Raw genomic sequence first — 16,644 nt, forward strand, 5'->3', positions numbered from 1 at the left:
CACCTCAATACAATTCCAAGCAATGACTCCCAAACACAGAACCAAGAGTAGCTCCTAGACTCCAACACTTCTGGTCTTGTAACCCCCAGACTCCTGTCTAACCCTCAAATCTACAAAATTCTCAGTTTTCCAAGATCTAGGCTTTGGTGCAGGATGGATTCATTGCTGCGGTGACAATGACTTTAGTTCTATTGATTATTCAACCTCCTCAAATTGTTTAGGACAGAAATGGCATTTTGCTGGGTGTAGTCAGGCTCTGCTCCAATTCTCTCCCCCCTCCCTGTCTCCTTCCCCATCCTCTTGACAGGGAAGAAAAGACAGAGGGTCCCTGGGGTCTGGGCCTACCCTGTGTGTCTGCGCGGAGCTGCGTGGGCAAATCCAGGGAGTGTCTTTCCTATCCAACCCAGCACCCAGCCAGGTCCTGGAAGTTCTGCTTTAGTGACCGTCTGGGTTATGGGGTTTGAGGTACTGACAGCGACTGAGTTATGAGGAGACTGTAGGTCTGGGGTAGAGTGGTGGAAAGGAAGATACTGGAGCCTTCGTGATATTGGCCTACCATGCTCTGGTGATGACAGGGAGCTCAGGGGTGATGTAGTACAGAGGAGGGGGGTATAGAGGGAGGATTTTCCATTTCAAGTGAGTTGTGAAGGAGAGGAGCTGTCACTCCAGGCTGAGGGCTCCTCACTGCAAATGCGTAGCTTTTGCTTGGCCATTGCACTCACTCCACATGAGTCAGGACACAGGATCCCCAATAGGCCTACATTGAAGCAAGCACCCACTAGTGGGCTAGCCCACTGACAGACGTCTTCTGGGGGAGCAATTCTGTTAGCCAGGAAGAGGGGAGGGAGAGAAGGAAGAAAGGAAAGAGGAGGGGGGCTGGAGCAATAGTATAGCAGAGTGTTTGCCTTGCACACAGCTGACCTGGGTTTGATCCCGGCACCCCATATGGTCCCTGAGCTCTGCCAGGTGTACTTTCTGAGTGCAGAGCCAGGAGTAAGCTCTGAGCACATGGGGTGTGGCCGAAACCACTCCCCACCCCCCAAAAAAAAGAAGGAAGAGAGGAGGGAAGAGGAAGAAATGGAAGAGAGGGGGTTGGGAAAGAGTGATGGGAAAAAGGAGGAAAAAAGGAAGGTAGGGGGACAGAGGAGTAAGAGGGGGAGGATAGGAAGGGAGAGGGGAAAGAGAGAGAAGGAAGAGGGAGATGAGATAGGAGGGAAGAGCAGGAAGGGGAGGGGTTGGTGGGGGGAGAGAAGAGAGCCAAGTCCCTTGGGACCTCAGAGGAATGCTGGAGAGGGGGGCAGGGCCAAGAGATCTTGACTGGCCAGTCGGAGCCCTGGGGATTGGGTTGAGTGGCAGGTGCCTTCCCGAGGTCAAGGTGGACGTTTAACTCAGTTGCTTTGCCCTGGGCTCATAAGAGGCCATTTAGCAAATGTCTCTTTTAGAAGCAGAGGCCAGCCTATTGGTTTCTCTGAGGTATGGAGCTACAGTCGGTGGCTCTCTAGGGATGCTGGCTTGAAATAAGGCTGGCGGTTGAGGAGATCACGGGAAGTTGATTGGCTGGACAGAACGGTGAGGCTGGGCTGCGGAGACCTGGCTTGGGTTGGAGGCAGCGGACAGGTCCAGCCGTGCCGGCCGTCCCAGGGGCTGCACCGCCACCTGCTGAGCGGCTAGGGCAGTCCTGGGTCCCGCGCTGCGGGGTTCACGCGCGGGGCCAGGCGCCTCCAGCAGCGCGTGGAAAGGAAGGACACGGCTGGGGGTGCGCAGGTGAGCGCAGGCTCGTTGCTCCCCGGCGCGCCTGCCCTTCCCGCCAGGGAGTTGAGTGCCCGGGTAAACACCAGGCGCGGTGTGCGCGGTGTATCCACGGAGAGACAAAGCCGGGGCGGGGCGGGGGCGCCGCCCGCAACGCCGGGCGGGGGCGCAGGGTGCAGAGTGGCCTCCCCCGGCGCGGGCTGTCCCACAGCCCGGGAGCCCCGCGCCCCGCGCCGTGGACAGGTGGAGCGAGGGCGGGGCGGTGGCCGGGCGGGTCCCGCCCCGGGGGTGGGGCCGGGCGGGGCGGGCGGGGCGGGGCCGCGCTATGCAAATGTCGCCCACGGGCGGCCAATTGCGGGCGCTCCCCGCGCGGCTCCCAGCGCCCCGTCCCGCCGGCGGCCGCGAGACCCGAGCGAGCGAGCAAGCGGGCGGCCGCGGTCCGGCGAGTCCGAGCGCAGCGCCGCGCCGCGCAGGGCCAGGGCGCGCCTGGAGGAGCGGCACAGCCCCGCGCGGCCGCCCGGCCCGCTCCAGCACGCAGCCGAGCTCCGCGCCATCGGGCCGAGGCGAGCGCAGCTCTCGGGAGCCGAGCGCGCGCCGTCGCCCGCACCGCGCGCCGGGGAATGCGCCCTCGGCGCGCCGGCCAGGGGGCGCCCGCAGCCCACCCGGGGGGAGGCGGCCCCAAGCGCCCCTGAACCTTCCCATGGCCCGGGCGAGGGCCCGGGGCCTCGGCTGCTAACGCGCTCGAAGCCCGCGGAACCGGGGAAGCCGGGGCCGCGGCGCCCACCCCGGCTCAGGCGCAGCGGCGAGAGGGCGCGGGCAGGGCCATGGCCCCGGGGGTTCGCTAGCGCGGGTCGGCCCGACCCGGAGCCAACGTGCAGTCGCCGCCGCCCGGGCGCCCAGGCCCCGTCGCCGCGGAAGAGGTGAGTGCGGCGGGAACCGGGCGCGAGCGGGCCGGCGGCCGGGCCACCCCGCGATCCCTCGGGGAAGACCCGCGGCACTGCAACTCTGCGCAAGTGGCGGGGCGCGGGGAGCCGGGGGGCTGCCCGCGGACGCAGGGGCCAGCGCACCGGAGTGGGCACTGTACCTGTTCCAGCGGCTCCGGGGCGACACGCGGGCTTGACGGTCTGATGTGACCTGTGTGGTCAGCAGTGTGCAAAGCAACTTTTTCCCTTAAGGGTTTGGGTGGGTGCTTCCAGACACCCCCACCCCACGTTCCGGAGCTGGAGCTCCGGTCCGCCTTCTCACCCAGCACTCTCTCCCACTAACGCCTCGGGCGGCGCTCTTCCCAGGGGTAGGTGCGCCTGCTCTGCCTCAGTGTCCCTCCACGTGGAAGCTCTCCTAGATCAACAGGGCTGGAAGATTGCAATATTGCAGCCCCCCCCCCCGCCGCCCCCTTGCTCCCCACTCTGTGACAGCCCCTTGGCCCCAGGGCCAGCTTGGGGCTGCTTCTCCAGCAGGGTGCTTTGCTTGGGCTAGGGGCCCAGCCTACGTGCGGTGGACGTGAGCTGGCACCGACCTGGGGCAGGCTGGGGCTCCGTTGGCGGTGCAGGCAGGGATCCTCAGGGCTTGATGAGCTCCCCTAGAGCGGGAAGGACCCAAGATTGTCAAGGTGGCTCAGGAATGAGGCCGGGCTGGCAGGAGGGGTCAGCTGGAGCTCCCCAGGAGCCACAGAGGGCTGGCTGGCTGAATAACTTCTCTAATTCTTGACATAACTGTGCTGCTCATACCAGTCCAGGAACACCAGGGAGAGGGAGGTGAGCTGAGGCACTCCTGAGCCCTCCAGGAGCTGAGCCAGGGGTTGGGGTGCGGGGGCTCCCTCCTCCCAAATTAACCCTGCAGGTCTCAGCAGCCCCTCTTCTGTGCACAGAGGGAAAACTGCACAGGGGCGGGGGAGCAGCGGGCCCTGCTGGGGGCTCTGACCCCTGCAGGGAGGTGGGATGGAGTGGGATCTCTCCTCAGTCTGCACAGGGAGCGTGCCTGGAGCAGTGCGCTGTGAGGGGGGGAGGGCGCACGGGGGCCCACCGTACCTCTGTTCCCCTTCCTTCCAAGGAGCCAGGCCCAGCAACGTGAGGTGCTGGTGGCGGGAGAGAGGGCCCCAGCCCTGCCCTAGTGGGCAGACCTTGAAGGGGAGAATGGAGCCAAGCCCAAGTGACCTTGACTGGGAAACCCCCACCACAAAAGGGGGGTTTTCAACCCCAGATCTGCTTCCTGGTCCATGGGGTGTTCTTCGGGGAGGGGGCAGCCAGGAGCGAGGAAGGAGTGGGGGGGTGGGTACGGAGTTGGGGGGCGTCGGTGGGGGTCTGGGTAGGGACCGAATGCCTCTCCATCATTCCTTTCTCATCCCTTTCCGGGCTCCCCCAAGCGCCTGCCCCTGCCTCACAGCCTTCCTCCTGGCCCTGCAGGCTGTCCTCCCGCCACCCCAGCCCCCCACTCCAAGCCTAAAAGGTCTGGATCAAGCCGGACAATCGGACCACCTAGCCCCCTGCTCCGTGCCCAGGTGCCGCCAGACCCCCTCCGCTGGCCGCCCCTTCCCTGTACCCCTTGCCAGCCCCAGCTCCTCGTTTCTTTGTTCCAGCGACTCTCCTCCGTCCCTCCCTTTCTCCTCCCTCTCTCCTCCCTCCCGCCTGCCTCCCTCCCTCGCTCCCTCCCGGCAGCCTTCTTTCCTCCTCCTCTCCTTCCTGGTGGGCTCCCAGGTGGCGGTGGCAGTAGCAGAGGCTGTTCCTTCTCTATCCACCCACCGGGGCTCTGCTCCACCGGGGGTTTCTTTGGGACTGGGGCTGAGTAGAAGGCGTTTAGGGCCTGGCAGAGGGGAAGTGAGTTTAGAAACATCCTTCTTTCCCCCTTTTCCTCCTCTTCCTTATCCCTCTCTCCATTCACCTCCTTGCTGCTAAAGAGGGGGACTGGACTTGGTCCTGAGGCTCTAACTGACTTGAACATCCCCCCTCCACCCCTTTAAAGGGCCAGAGCACAGGGGGAGGTCTCTGGAGGGGACTGGGGGACTGCCACTCTCCTGGACACCTTGGAATACTCAGGTGCTTGTGGCTGGTGACTCTGACCGGCCACCCTACAGATGGATGCAGGAGAAATGAGGTCATAGGGAAGAGAAGTGGGGAGGTGAGTCAGCCTGAGCCCCCTGACACGCAGCATCACAGTCCTCCAGGGGACCCGGACGGCGTCTTGCCCTCCCCAAGCCAGGACCCTGTCTCCCTACTTCCTGGAGCCCCACCCCACATGCACGCAGGTCAAGTTCTTGAGCAAACACACGCTTCTGAGGGTGTGTGTGCGGGCCGGCGAGTGTGGACGTGTGTGTGTGGAGTCACCACTATCAGTGGGGCCTCCCAGGTGCACCCCAGGGTGCTGAGGGTGCGAGGATGCACTCCCTGCTGGCCCCTCACCAGAGCCCGTGCTCAGCCAGCATTAGCTTTGTGCCCCACGAGTCTGAGGGGAGCGGCTGGTTCTGCATCTCCCCTCCCCCTGCCAGCCTCCCCAGGAGGGAGCATCTGTGATGGGGGATCTTGAAGGAACCAGAGAGATGGATCAGGCACAGAGAGTGTTCCCAGCATGGGAAGCTGCACCCCTGTCAGGAACCTCTGGACTGAGGGTGTGGCCCCAAGGGGTGAGGGGACCTGGGCTTGGCCCCAGCATGTGTCGGCCACAACAAGGGACTCGTCCCAAACAGTCCCCCTCACCTCCTCCTGAGGAGGCTCCTCAGCTGGCCTGCCTCTCCATCCTGGGGAGAAGGGGGTGATTAGGGGACATCATCATTCTTGAGGCCCCCACTCCCAGGCTCTGATGTTGGGGGGGGGGAGTTGGCGCCGGTTTTTGCCGGGAGGGAGCAATATGTTCTGACAACTGGTGCTGGGCTGCGTTTACCCAACAGCCAGCCTGCCTGGGGAGACAATATTTGAAAAACATAGCACTGAAAGTTGGACCTGCCATGGAGGTGCGTGGGATTTCTGCTGGGGCCCCTGCTGCTGCCTCAGCCCCTGCCTGTGCCCCCTGGCCCTCCTCACTCCCCTTCTTCGCCCTCTAGAGGCAGAGAACTGCAGCTTGTCCAGGCAGGAAGTCCTGCCATTTGTCTTACTTGGATCCTTCCTGCTTTGATTTCCGGGAAAGCTTTTCTATGCACTCCTTTCCTTATTGTCTGTAGTCTGCTCTGGGCTGTCTGTGCATGTCGTACTCATCCCCTACTCTCTTCCATGCCCTGCACCCCACTCATCAGCTCCAGGTTCCCCTGTTCGTGGAAGGGAAGTTTGACGAGAGGAGACAGGCTTGGGCCCATCTCTCCCTCCTTCCTTGTCATGGGGGAAGGAAGGCACAGTCCCCAGGCCGTGTGGGGAGGTGCAGAGGGATGGGCCTGCTGAGGCCTGGAGGAGGGCACTGGCTCACCTGCTTGCGCTGCACTCTTGAGACTTAGGGTGCTGTGGACAGAGAAGGGGTGAGCCTCCAGGGGCTCCTGCGAGCTGTGGGAACCTCTGGCTGCTGGGCCTTCAGGCTTATCGATTGCACCTCCCAGCCTCAGGCAGGCATGGGAAGGTGGATGAGACCTGTCCATGGGGCATTCTTGACCCAGGCTGTGGATGGGAGCAAGAGATACCCAGCAGCCTCCCTTAGGCACCGGGGACCCAGCTGCGGGGGGTCGGCAGGAAGGCAGAATGTCCTCTTCCGTCTCACACTGGAATCTTGGTTTCCTTGCCCAGGTGTCCAGACAGCGGATCCCGCCCTCTGGGCCCCAGGCCCCTGCCACAATGCCTGCTGCTGGCCTCCTCCTCTGGGCTTCCCTGCTGACCGGAGCTTGGCCAGCCACCCCCCTGCAGGATCACCTCCTGGCCACACCCCGGGTACGGCTCTCATTCAAAGGTAAGTGGCTGCTTTCTTGCTTCCCTGCGTCATTTTCTGTTCACAGCATTTGGGCTTGTCGTCCAGGAGAGAGAAGAGAGATCAGGGCAGAGAACAAGACAGATAACTCTCGCAGGCGCTTGGACAGTCTTGGCTGTTGGGCAAGGAGGGAGAGACAGGGGAGGCTGGGAAGGGCTGGAGTTGAGACCACCGAGCTCCAGGGCACACCCCAACTCTGGGCCTTCTAGAGTCCGAACAGGGGTCTGGGCCTGGGGGTCTCGGGAACTGAGTGCTTTGTGTGGCCTCTGGGAGGTTGAGGGGTGTGAAGGCCCTTCCTGGTCCAGGTCTGCTCCTGCCACAGTCCTGGGGTGCAGGGAGAGGGCAGGCACTGGTGGCCACAGGAAGCTGCAGGAGTGAGGTCTGCTTTGGGGGTGAATCGTGGGGAGGGGTTAGTGTCTCTTGGTGTGAGGGACTGAGGGGCTTGGGGAGTGAGCCGTTGGTTTTGAGTGGAGGGAGAGAAAGAGAGAGAGAGAGAGTGTGTGTCCCACTTTAAGGAGAGCTTTGCTTTGTGAGAGGCCTGAACTCACCAATGAGCTCGCTGCCTTGGAAGTCACCAGAGGGTGTTAGTAATGGGTTGGGGACCCACACACTGAGGGACTAGTCCCCTCACACCATCATCTTGACCCTAACCCACTGGGCAGGGAGCACGCAGGACACACCCTGTACATGGGTGGCTCTGGCAGTAGTAGACGCCATGAAGGTGTGGGGGGTGGGGTGGGGGGGTTGGGGGGGTGGGTATGGTTGTGTGCTTGCGTAGGAAGAGTCGACCCCTGGCTGGGGTGAGGCATAGCTGTGGGTCCTGCGCTGTAGGTCCTGCAGGAGAGGGGGGAGGGGAAGGCAGGAGGCACAGGGCTGCTGCGTGCTCAGCCTAACCTCTGCTGGCCAGAGTTTACTTTGTCCAGCCGCCTGCCTTGGGTGGAGTGGGCTCTGCCCTGACTGGCCAGATTTCCGGGCACACATATTGGGGTGGAAGACTGTGCTGACCTTCCTTTCCTCAAGCTTGGCTGAGGCCCAGACTCCCCCCCAGCCCCTGTTCTCATGACCCCTGGCAGAGCCCCTCGCCTGGCCTCATCTCACCTCCCAGCTTGATGGAAGTCAGGGCTGAGTTTCTGAGCCTGTGTCTGGAAGAAGTCCTGGACAGGGCCTGCTATGGCCAGTTTGTGTTGCAAAAGCTCACCGTGCCCTTCAGCCAGAGTTATTTATTGTGCGATGCCCCTGCCCTTCACTGCTGGGACTCCTCAGAGGAGCCAATTAAATCTTGAAGGGGCTGGTCCTTCCTCTTACTGCTGTCCACAGTGCCCCCCGCCTGCCCCAGACCTGGAGCCCAGTCATCCACTCTGGGTGTTATTTTTGTCAGCTCCCTGGGGATCCGCGAGGGGAAGTGGGAGGGGTGAGGTGTGAGTGAGGAGGTCCTTTGAAGCCTCAGACCTCCAGGGCTTTTGTTCCCTTTTCCAGAGTGAGAAACCGAGGCTGGGGCCCACGCAGAGCCAAGGTCAGGTAGGAGACAGAGGAGAGGCCAGAAATAGAGCCCAGAGTCCCGGGCCGGTCTGTGCCCGACGCCCACAGCAGTCAGGTTGATTCCTCTTGATGAGCTCTGAAGCCAACACCCACCGTGACTAAAAGACCAGCTTGTTGGCAGGCAGCCCGTGGCGCTAATGGGTGCGGCCACCAAGCTCTGCCTGTGCCCGCACCCCAGCGGGTCACCCTGTTCGCACTGACCTTTTCTGTTTCCCACTTGATCTCATGGCCTCCTTTTACGCTTCGATTTCCCTTTGGTTTAGCAGATACTTGAGAACCTGTGGGGCCCCGTCATGGGGGCTTTGCACCAAATAGGATGGACTGGGTGTTCCTAGTCAAACTGGTTGAAAGACCGACAATCCTGGGGCCAGGGAGACGCTCTAAAAGGCAGCTGACCTGGGTTTGGTCCCCAGCATCCCATTTGGTCCTCCAAGGAGGACCACCAGGAGTGATCCCTGAGTGCAGAGCCTGGAGTAACCCTGAGCATTGCCAGGTATGGCCCCAAAACAAACAAACAAAACCCCCAAACACCCTAGAGAGATAGTTCAGTAGTCTGGAGTCGGAGGCCAACGGTCAATCTTCAGCACCACATGTTTCCTGGGATACTGCCAGGAGTGACCACCAAGCCACCAAGTGCCAGATATGCCCCCCTTCAAAAAAAACCAACACAAAACATACAATGGACTCCCAGCTGACCAGTGCCAGCACTTAATACTATGTTCCCAGCCCTGAGTGTGTTCCTATACTGGGTGGTCTCAGGCAGATCTGGAGGAAGTGACCCTTGGTGAGAAGTGGACATGAGGCCAGACTGGGTCCCACAGCCCAGGGACTGAGGGAAGGGGCATCTCCCTTGGTACACACAAGGGCCTCCCTGAAGATTGCTTTCTCCTTATACTGGGGTTCCGGGGTGCATGCCTTAGTTTCTTCATCTGTGCCTTGGATGACTAGCAGCTGGCCTTCAGTTCTCAAAACCTAGCCTCCCTGTCCCAGGTCCAGCTGCTGTTGGGAGGTGCTAGTTCCTGTCTGGTTGGGCTAGAGGGTCTGGCCTGAGGGGCCACGCTGCCTGGGGCAGATAAAGGAACAAAGGCAGGAACTGGGCCAGGCCTGGGCTTGCTGCCTGCCCATCCGCCTGGGCACCCCAGCTGGGCGTAAAGCCAACAGGGGTAAGGGAAAAGGTGCCAGGGGTTCCTCCTCGGACCCTCCCCTGAGCCTCTATCAGCAGCTCACCAGGATCAAGCAGAGGTGAGGGCCAGGTGAAGAAGCTTTCCTGCAGTGGTGTTGCAGAGTTGTGGGACATTCTTTCAGAGCTGGCTCCAGAGCCGGTAGTTTCTTCTCTCTCTCTCTCTCTCTCTCTCTCTCTCTCTCTCTCTCTCTCTCTCTCTCTTTTGGTGGGAAGCACACCTGGCAATGTCATGGGGTTACTCCTGTCTCCACACTCAGGAATTACTCCTGGTGGTGCTTGGGGAACCATATGGGATGCTGGGGATTGAACCTGGGTCAGCCTCATGCAGGGCAAGCCCCTGCCCTGCTTATATCACTCCAGCCCCAAGAGCCTTGAGGCCAGAGAACCTGTGCCCTTTCCTTGCCTGACCTGGAGCTGCCTCAGCCCCAGGCACTGGCCAGGTCTGGAAGGAAAACTTCTTCCCCCCAGCCCAGAAGCCCTAAGCTCTGGGGCATCCCGTCTGCTGTGGCAGGCAAGGTCTGAGGGCCTCGCCAAGTCCTTTGTTCTGTTCGGCTGGGGGAATGTTTACTTTTTCCCAGGAAGCCGCCCCCACTATATACACTGCTGCCTGGACTGACTCTGGCCGCGACCTGGGGGATGGAGGCCTTGAGAGGTGTAGGGTGAGAGAAGGGATCTTGTGATGACATGAGGTGACTGGGATCCTAGGGAAATGGAGGCAGGAGTAAGAGTAGGGAGATGGGGCACATTACCTTGCCAGGCGAGATCGGGGAAGATAAAGTGGCAGATGTTGGGGCCAGAGAGTTAGTACAGCAGTTCAGGCATTTGCCTTGCAGGTGACCGACCCAGGTTGCATCCTCGGTGTCCTGTGTGATTCCCCTGAGGAGTGATTCCTGTATGCAGAACCCTGAGCATCACCGCATGTGGCCCAAAACTGAAAATGGCAGATGTGCCCGTGAGGAAACCAAGCAGTGGCCCCCTTGGGTCCTGAGATGGGGTCTCCCTTAGGTTCCTGGGAGGCCGGGGGATGGGGTGGCAGACCTGAGGCTCCTGGCCACCCAGGAGCAGCCTGGTCCAAGACTGGGAAATGCGGGCATGGGGCTGGGCGAGGCTTCCAGAACACTGCGTGCCAGCCTTCCCGGACTCATGGCCCAGGGGATGCCTGGGCCGGCGCCGGGCCGCCTGCTGGGGCCCTCCTGTCTGCTGAAGCAGAAGCTCTAGGGATGGGCATCCATGCAGCCCCTGGCCAGCGCCCTCGCCCTGCCACTGCGCAGGCTCCAGAGAGGAAAGGCTTGCCCGCTTGTTTCCACCTCCTCTGACTTCAGCCTCAAGGTCTGCTTGCTCAGTGGGGACCTTGCTCTGCAGGGCCAGGGTGGGTGGGCAAGTACTGGTTACTGCTCCCCACCCACACTCGGCCCCGCCTCTGAGCGATCGGACATAGTGGCCAGCATTCCCGCTGGCAAGTAGCACCAAAGAACCCAAGTCCTGGGTTTCTAGGTTAGGAAATCATGAGATTTGGAGGTTAGGGGGGCCTCAGTCCGGGTCCCCTGAAGGGGGACTGCGGGTAAATGTGGGTGGGGGGTAGGGATGTCACTGGCAAGAATCGCCCCACCCACTGCCAGGCTCCACTTTACAGAGCAGGGTGGGGGAGGCAGAGGACCCTTGGACCCCCAGTGTACTGGCTCGCCTGGAGCTTCAGACTGCAGAGGAGGCAGGAGGGGAGCAAGCGGGTGGGTCCCTGGAGCTTGGAGGCAGGGTGGGCAGGGTCAGGTGGGATTGGAAGCAAATCAAGGGGGGTGGGGTATCCAGGCAGAGGCAGGAAGACCTAAGTGTGAACTTGAGCCCAGATGCCTACATTTGGGAGCTCGGTTTTCCTGGAAATGGGGTACTACCTCCCTCCTGACAGGGACTTGGATGTGGCCAGTGGGAGGGCCTGGGACAGGGTGTCCCTTCATCCACTCACCAGGAAGTGGTTCCACTGAGAACCTGCCTGAGGCCCAGCCAGGTCCAGCTGAGCTGCGACGGGGACCGCCACCGACGGCCTCAGCAGCGCAGGCCTTGTCTCGGCTCCCTGGCACCATGCCCGCCCCTCCCTCCCTGGCTCCAGCTTCCCTTGGCACTGAGCGAGGAGCTGGTGCGTGCTCAAGGAGTAAATCATGTTCCTTGGCAGCCCCCGCTGCTTCGTAATCGTAAAGAATTTAAAGAGAAACCGCCAGATAAAAACCTTATCCCCAGCCCTTACGGGCATCTCAACCCATGGCCAGGAAGCAGGGTCCTTGGAGTGGGCCCCTAGCTGTCTACACGTGTGGAACCCCTGGGGGAGGGGGCAGCGGGGTATGCAGAGTGTGGGTACCTGGCTCCTGCCTGGGAAGAAACCTCCAGCTCCTCCCTAGGGCAGTGAGGGGCTTGGCATTTGGCAGAGGCAGGGGTGGCAAGGCTGGTCCTGTGGGCTGACGAAGCCCGGGGTATATTCCCTTTGCAGCTGAGCCTCCATGGGCCCCAGGTTCCCGCCACCATACAGGGGTACCAGCATCTTTCCCCACCCACCCCCAGCCTGGCTTGCAGTCTGACCAGGGTCAATCTTGGGCAGCAAGCCCCCTTCTGCCTGGGCTGTAAAACCGGGCAAGAGAGGCACTGAGCTTATTGGGTGGTGGGAGGGTTCACTCTGTAGCCTGGCCCCTGTGAAGGAAATCTGAGCTGCGTCAAGGGGCTGGACAGGTGAGGTAACTCTGGGCAAAGAGTATGGTGTTTGGTTTGGTTTGGTTTGTTTCGGGGAGGCCCACACCAGCAGTTGCTCAGAGGCTACTCCTGGCTCAGTGCTCGAAGGTCATGTATGGTGCTCTGGGGACCATCTGCTGTGGTTCCAGCGATCAAACTCGGGATTGTTCCTGGACATAGTGTTTGGAAAGGACTGGAGGAGGGACCCTGAGCCCCAAAGGTAGAGTGGAGTGAGGAGGAGGATTTAACCATACGCATACAGGTGACCTCTTGAGATCATCTCAAGTTATCTTGTGTCTCAAGTGACAGAGGGGAGAGCCAGGTTAGAGGAGGCGTATAGAGAAAGGGCAGGAGCGATTCAGAAAGACAGTACAGTGGGTAAGGTGCTTGCCTGGTATGCAGCCGACCATAGTTCAAACCTGACCCCACCAGGAGTGAGGCTTGAGCACTGCTGGTGGGGCCCAAAACCAAATAAACAAAGCAAGCCAGGGAGGGTCCAGAAAGATGACCGTACAGTGGACAGGGCACTTGCCTTGCACACAGCTGACCTGGGTTTGATCCCTAGCATCCATATCGTCCCCTGAGCACCGCTAGTAGTGATTTCTGAGTGCAGAGCCAGGTGTAAACTCTGAGCACTGGCAGGTGTGACCCCAAAACAAACAAAAAGAGAGGGCGTGAGTTTCCTGCTAGCGTGTGGCGTTTGTGTTTTCTCCTTGTAGTTTGAACTAGTTTGGTAGGGGGCACACCTGAGGTGCTAGCGGGGGCTGCTCCTGGCTGGGGGGCTGCTCCTGGTGGTGCTTAGGGGGGAATCCTCTGGTGCTAAGGATGTGTCCAGATTGCCTTCCCCAAGCCCCAGTGCTTTTCCTCACAGCCAGAGTACCAAATACTTTATTGTATCTGCTACAATAGTGTATCTACAATAGTTGTCAGCAATAGAGGTGCCCTGGGGGAGGGGGGCCTTCTGCACCCCAGAAGAGCTCCCCAGTCTGTCCTGGCCCTGGTCAGCACAGTGGCCTTTCCTCCAGCATTATCTTGGCGTCCCTGAGTAGCGCCCAGGCCAGGGCTGCTCACTTGGGCATCGCCATGACTGGGCTAAGAGCATATGCTTGCCAGGCCTGGCCCAGTGCTGGCCTGGGAATCTGAGCCCTGCCTCCAGGGAGCCCTTGGAGCTTTGGAAAAGCAGAAAAGATTCCTGCTGCATTTTTCTTAGAAATAGCAAGAGGGCCCTTGCCAGAGGCCTGGACGCCAGAAGGCTCCGGTCTAAATCCCCAGCTCTGCTCACGTGGGTGCCGTGGAGCTTGGCAGCGCCGCAGCCCCCTCGTCCCCGCACCCACCGGGACTGCTGAGCAGCCCCAGGGAGAGGGTGGAGGCCTCAGGAACTCCAGCCTCTGACCCCGGCCCCCACACAGCCGGGCGCAGGGCCTGGGGAGGGCCAGTGCAGAAGAGGCGGGGAGGTTCTTGAGCCTGCGGCTTCATCCCTGGGCTCCCTCCCTCCCTCCCTCCCTCCCTCCCTCCCTCCCTCCCTTCCTTCCTTCCTTCCTTCCCTCCCTCCCTCCCTCCCTCCCTCCTTCCTTCCCTCCCTCCCTCCCTCCCTCCTTCCTTCCTTCCTTCCTTCCTTCCTTCCTTCCTTCCTTCCTTCCTTCCTTCCTTCCCCCTTGCCTCTACCCCACCCATCACCTCCTTCCTACTGGGATGTGTTCTTTCCTTTGCGGCCCACATGCCCAGCCAAGAGTCCTGCTTCTTCCCCCTGGGGGCCGGCTCCGGCCTTCAGCCCCACCAAGGGCAGGTCCCTGTACTGCCCGTGAGTCAGCTCCTTTGTGATCCGGTTTGTCCTGAGGGGCACACACCTCAGTTGCTAGAGCAATGGCCAGAACCTGGGGGCCTCATGCGGGGGGGGGGCGGGGGGGGGCTCCCTATATCATGTGGATGGCACTCTGGGGGCTCTGACCCGTTTTGTCCCAGCTCCTGGCCACTGAATCCTGACTCGGCCTTCACATCCCCTAGGCTGCTGACCCAGAGCACACCTGTGTCTCAGTTTCCCCACGGGAATATTGGGGAGGGAGCTATAAGACTCTACACCTCCTGAAATCTCTGGGTGGGTACCGTGCAGGGCCTGCAGGGACCCCGGGAGTCTGAGGAGCACTGCAGAGTTGGGGGCTGGGCCAGGGCAGGGGGAGGGTCCCGACACCCACCGGCCTGTCGGTCTCCTCCTGGCCTGTCCGTCTGGGTGATTTATCGGAGTAAATGAGCCGTGGAGAGTTTGTTGTCTTTTGCAGTCACAGGGAGGAGGAGGTGGTAGAGGAAGGAGTGAGGGGTTTCCGGGCCATGTCTGGAATGTGGGAGGAGGGGGCCCCCAGCCTGCGGAGCCAGAGGCCTTGGATGGCCATTTCACTCTCCCCACCTGAGAAACGGAGCCGAGCTGCCCGTGCCGCCCGCCAGCCCTCACGCATTCCTGCTGAGCCGCCGCCTCCTGACCCGACTGCCCTTCCTCTCGCGTCCGGACAGGCTGGAGTCCGCCTCGGCCTGGCTGCTCAGTCAGTGCCTGAAGGGACTGGGGGACCGACTGGGCCCCTGAGCCTCTACCCCAGATCTAAAATGGTACTGCCCCATGGGCAGTGGAGGGAGCCCCCTTTCTGCAGGGACAAAATGGTCAAAAGTCACTGGACATCGCCAAGGTGCCTGTGTGTGGGCGGGGGGGGGGGGAGCTGGGCAGTGACCTCCCTGCCTGGCTTTTCCTGGGTCCAGGATGAACTGTGGCCCCAGCCTGTCCTCTCCTGGGCGGAGCAGGTGGGCACTGGGGCGGAACGGGCGTGGGAACAGATGCTGGGCTCGCGGGCCCCAACCCCCAGCCCTCAACCCCCAGCCCCCGAAATGGAAGGGAGGCCCACAGCCGAGCCCTGGCCCAGCTGGGCGGCTCAGACCCTGCCCGGCCTGGTGTTTACTGAACAGCTGGGATGTTTACAGTAGCCCTTAAGAAGAGGTCCTTGTTTCAGAGGATTTCCCATCGTGAGGGTCCCCTGGGGACTCTCCTGACCTCACCACCTCCCTGTACTCTCAGCCTAGACATATCGGGGTGCGACTGTCCTCCCCCTCATGGGCCTGGGCCAGCATCACGGCTCCTGCCCCTCTGCCCTCCTCTGGCCTTGGGTCTCTGTTCCCTGGAGGAGCAGGCACCCTCAGGAAGTCACAGCTCTCTGTGGTGAAATACGGTATCTGGGACCCCAGTTCAGACATTTAAATTAAATTCAATCAGAGCAGTTATTGAATATAAACACGCAGAGTCATTTACATGTTAATTATGTTGAATGGACTAGGAGGCCATAATTAGTTGCTAATTGGGTGAGAGCTGCTGTAATTGGTTTTGTTGGCAAGACCTGGCTCACCTGCCTAGGGGAGTGGGGGATAGCTCCTGGGGAGGCTCTGGAGTCTCCAATCAAGAGGGCCTGACCCAGGGCTGTGATTGGAGGAGACAGATTGGGGGGTTCGCAGCCAGAGGAACCTAGCCCTGACCCTCAGAGCTGAGGCAGCGTCAGCCCAAGGCTGAGCCATGGGTCTGGCAGGGCTTCCCGCCAGCCCAGGACAGCCAGGAGGAAAGGACTGGGAGAGCTGGGTGAATCGGCAATGACCGCACCCCTGCCCGGCCCCAGAGAGGGTTGGTGGCAGCAGGAGGTGGGCATCATCCTGACCTGTCCCTGTAGGACCACAGCGAGGGATGTGGGTTTTGGCGTTGAGGTCCATGTGAGGTTGGGTGCTGAGCAGGAGGAAAGGTGTCTGCAAAGGCTGGGGGCTGCCCTGCCCCCAGCTCAGTCCATTTGGGGCTCCCAGGGCTGTGGCCAGGGCCTGCGGCCTTCCGGCTGGCCGCTCATTAAAAGAGGATTAGGCCAGGAGCCAGGGGGCCAGCCCAGTCCCCGGGCCTGCCTCTGGGGCCTCTTGCAGCTTTGGGGGAGAGAAGGGTCTGGAAGCCACCCCTGCCCCAAGCACCTGGGAGTGCCGGAGGCTGCTGCTCCTGCTCTTGCCACTGTCCTGGTAGCCTTTTCCCTCAGTTTCCCTCTGAAAGGCAGGACCTCCATCTTCTTGGCAGATGAGTCTCTGACAAAGACCCTGCCTGGCCAGCCGCCCTCCACTCTCCCCCAGCTTCATTTCTCTTCAGCTCAGGCATTAGGGCTGCACCAGCCTGCAAAGGTCAGGGATCAGGGGTCAGGGGGTCAGGGTTAGGCTATAGGAACCTGTCTATCACAGTGCAGTACCAGCACAGAGAGGAGTGACACTGTCAGTCAACGCCCACGGCTTTGTGGGGCTGTAACTAAGGGGGTGGGGTACGCAGTCAGAGGAACTCCTCCACGACCCCCCCTGTTGGCAGCAGCCTCTGCCTGTCTGCTCATAGACCTGCTGTCCTGGTGGTGGGCAGCTGGGGTCAGGCCAGCCCCTTGGGGTCTGTGGGAGGACAGTCACAAACAAGCCTCCTTGGCGCTTCTCTCCCAGTCTTTAAGGTGAAGTGTCCTCAGTTGCTCTGACAGGCAGAAGGGAAGTAGGGAAGGGGGGCCCAGGGCTCAGGCTCTGCACACAGAAATGGTTCCTAC

The 16,644-nt window shown here is 61.2% G+C and overlaps 1 protein-coding gene across 2 annotated transcripts in view; it reads left to right on the plus strand.

The window, feature by feature from the left end:
- The first annotated feature begins 2,400 nt into the window (after positions 1 to 2,400).
- The window catches only part of SEMA3F (semaphorin 3F), a 28,128-nt gene continuing 13,884 nt past the window's right edge, over positions 2,401 to 16,644 (plus strand). Inside the window, exons 1-2 of one of the 2 annotated variants that reach the window (XM_056129141.1) lie at positions 2,401 to 2,669; positions 6,450 to 6,609. In XM_056129141.1, the coding sequence (XP_055985116.1) occupies positions 6,498 to 6,609 (112 nt within the window). In that variant the 5' untranslated portion in view covers positions 2,401 to 2,669; positions 6,450 to 6,497. The remainder of the gene's footprint in view (positions 2,670 to 6,449; positions 6,610 to 16,644) is intronic. The other variant, XM_056129142.1, reaches the window with a different exon arrangement.

Source organism: Sorex fumeus, unplaced genomic scaffold, assembly GCF_029834395.1.
Source record: "Sorex fumeus unplaced genomic scaffold, SorFum_2.1 ptg000072l, whole genome shotgun sequence".
Classification (NCBI taxonomy): domain Eukaryota; kingdom Metazoa; phylum Chordata; class Mammalia; order Eulipotyphla; family Soricidae; genus Sorex; species Sorex fumeus.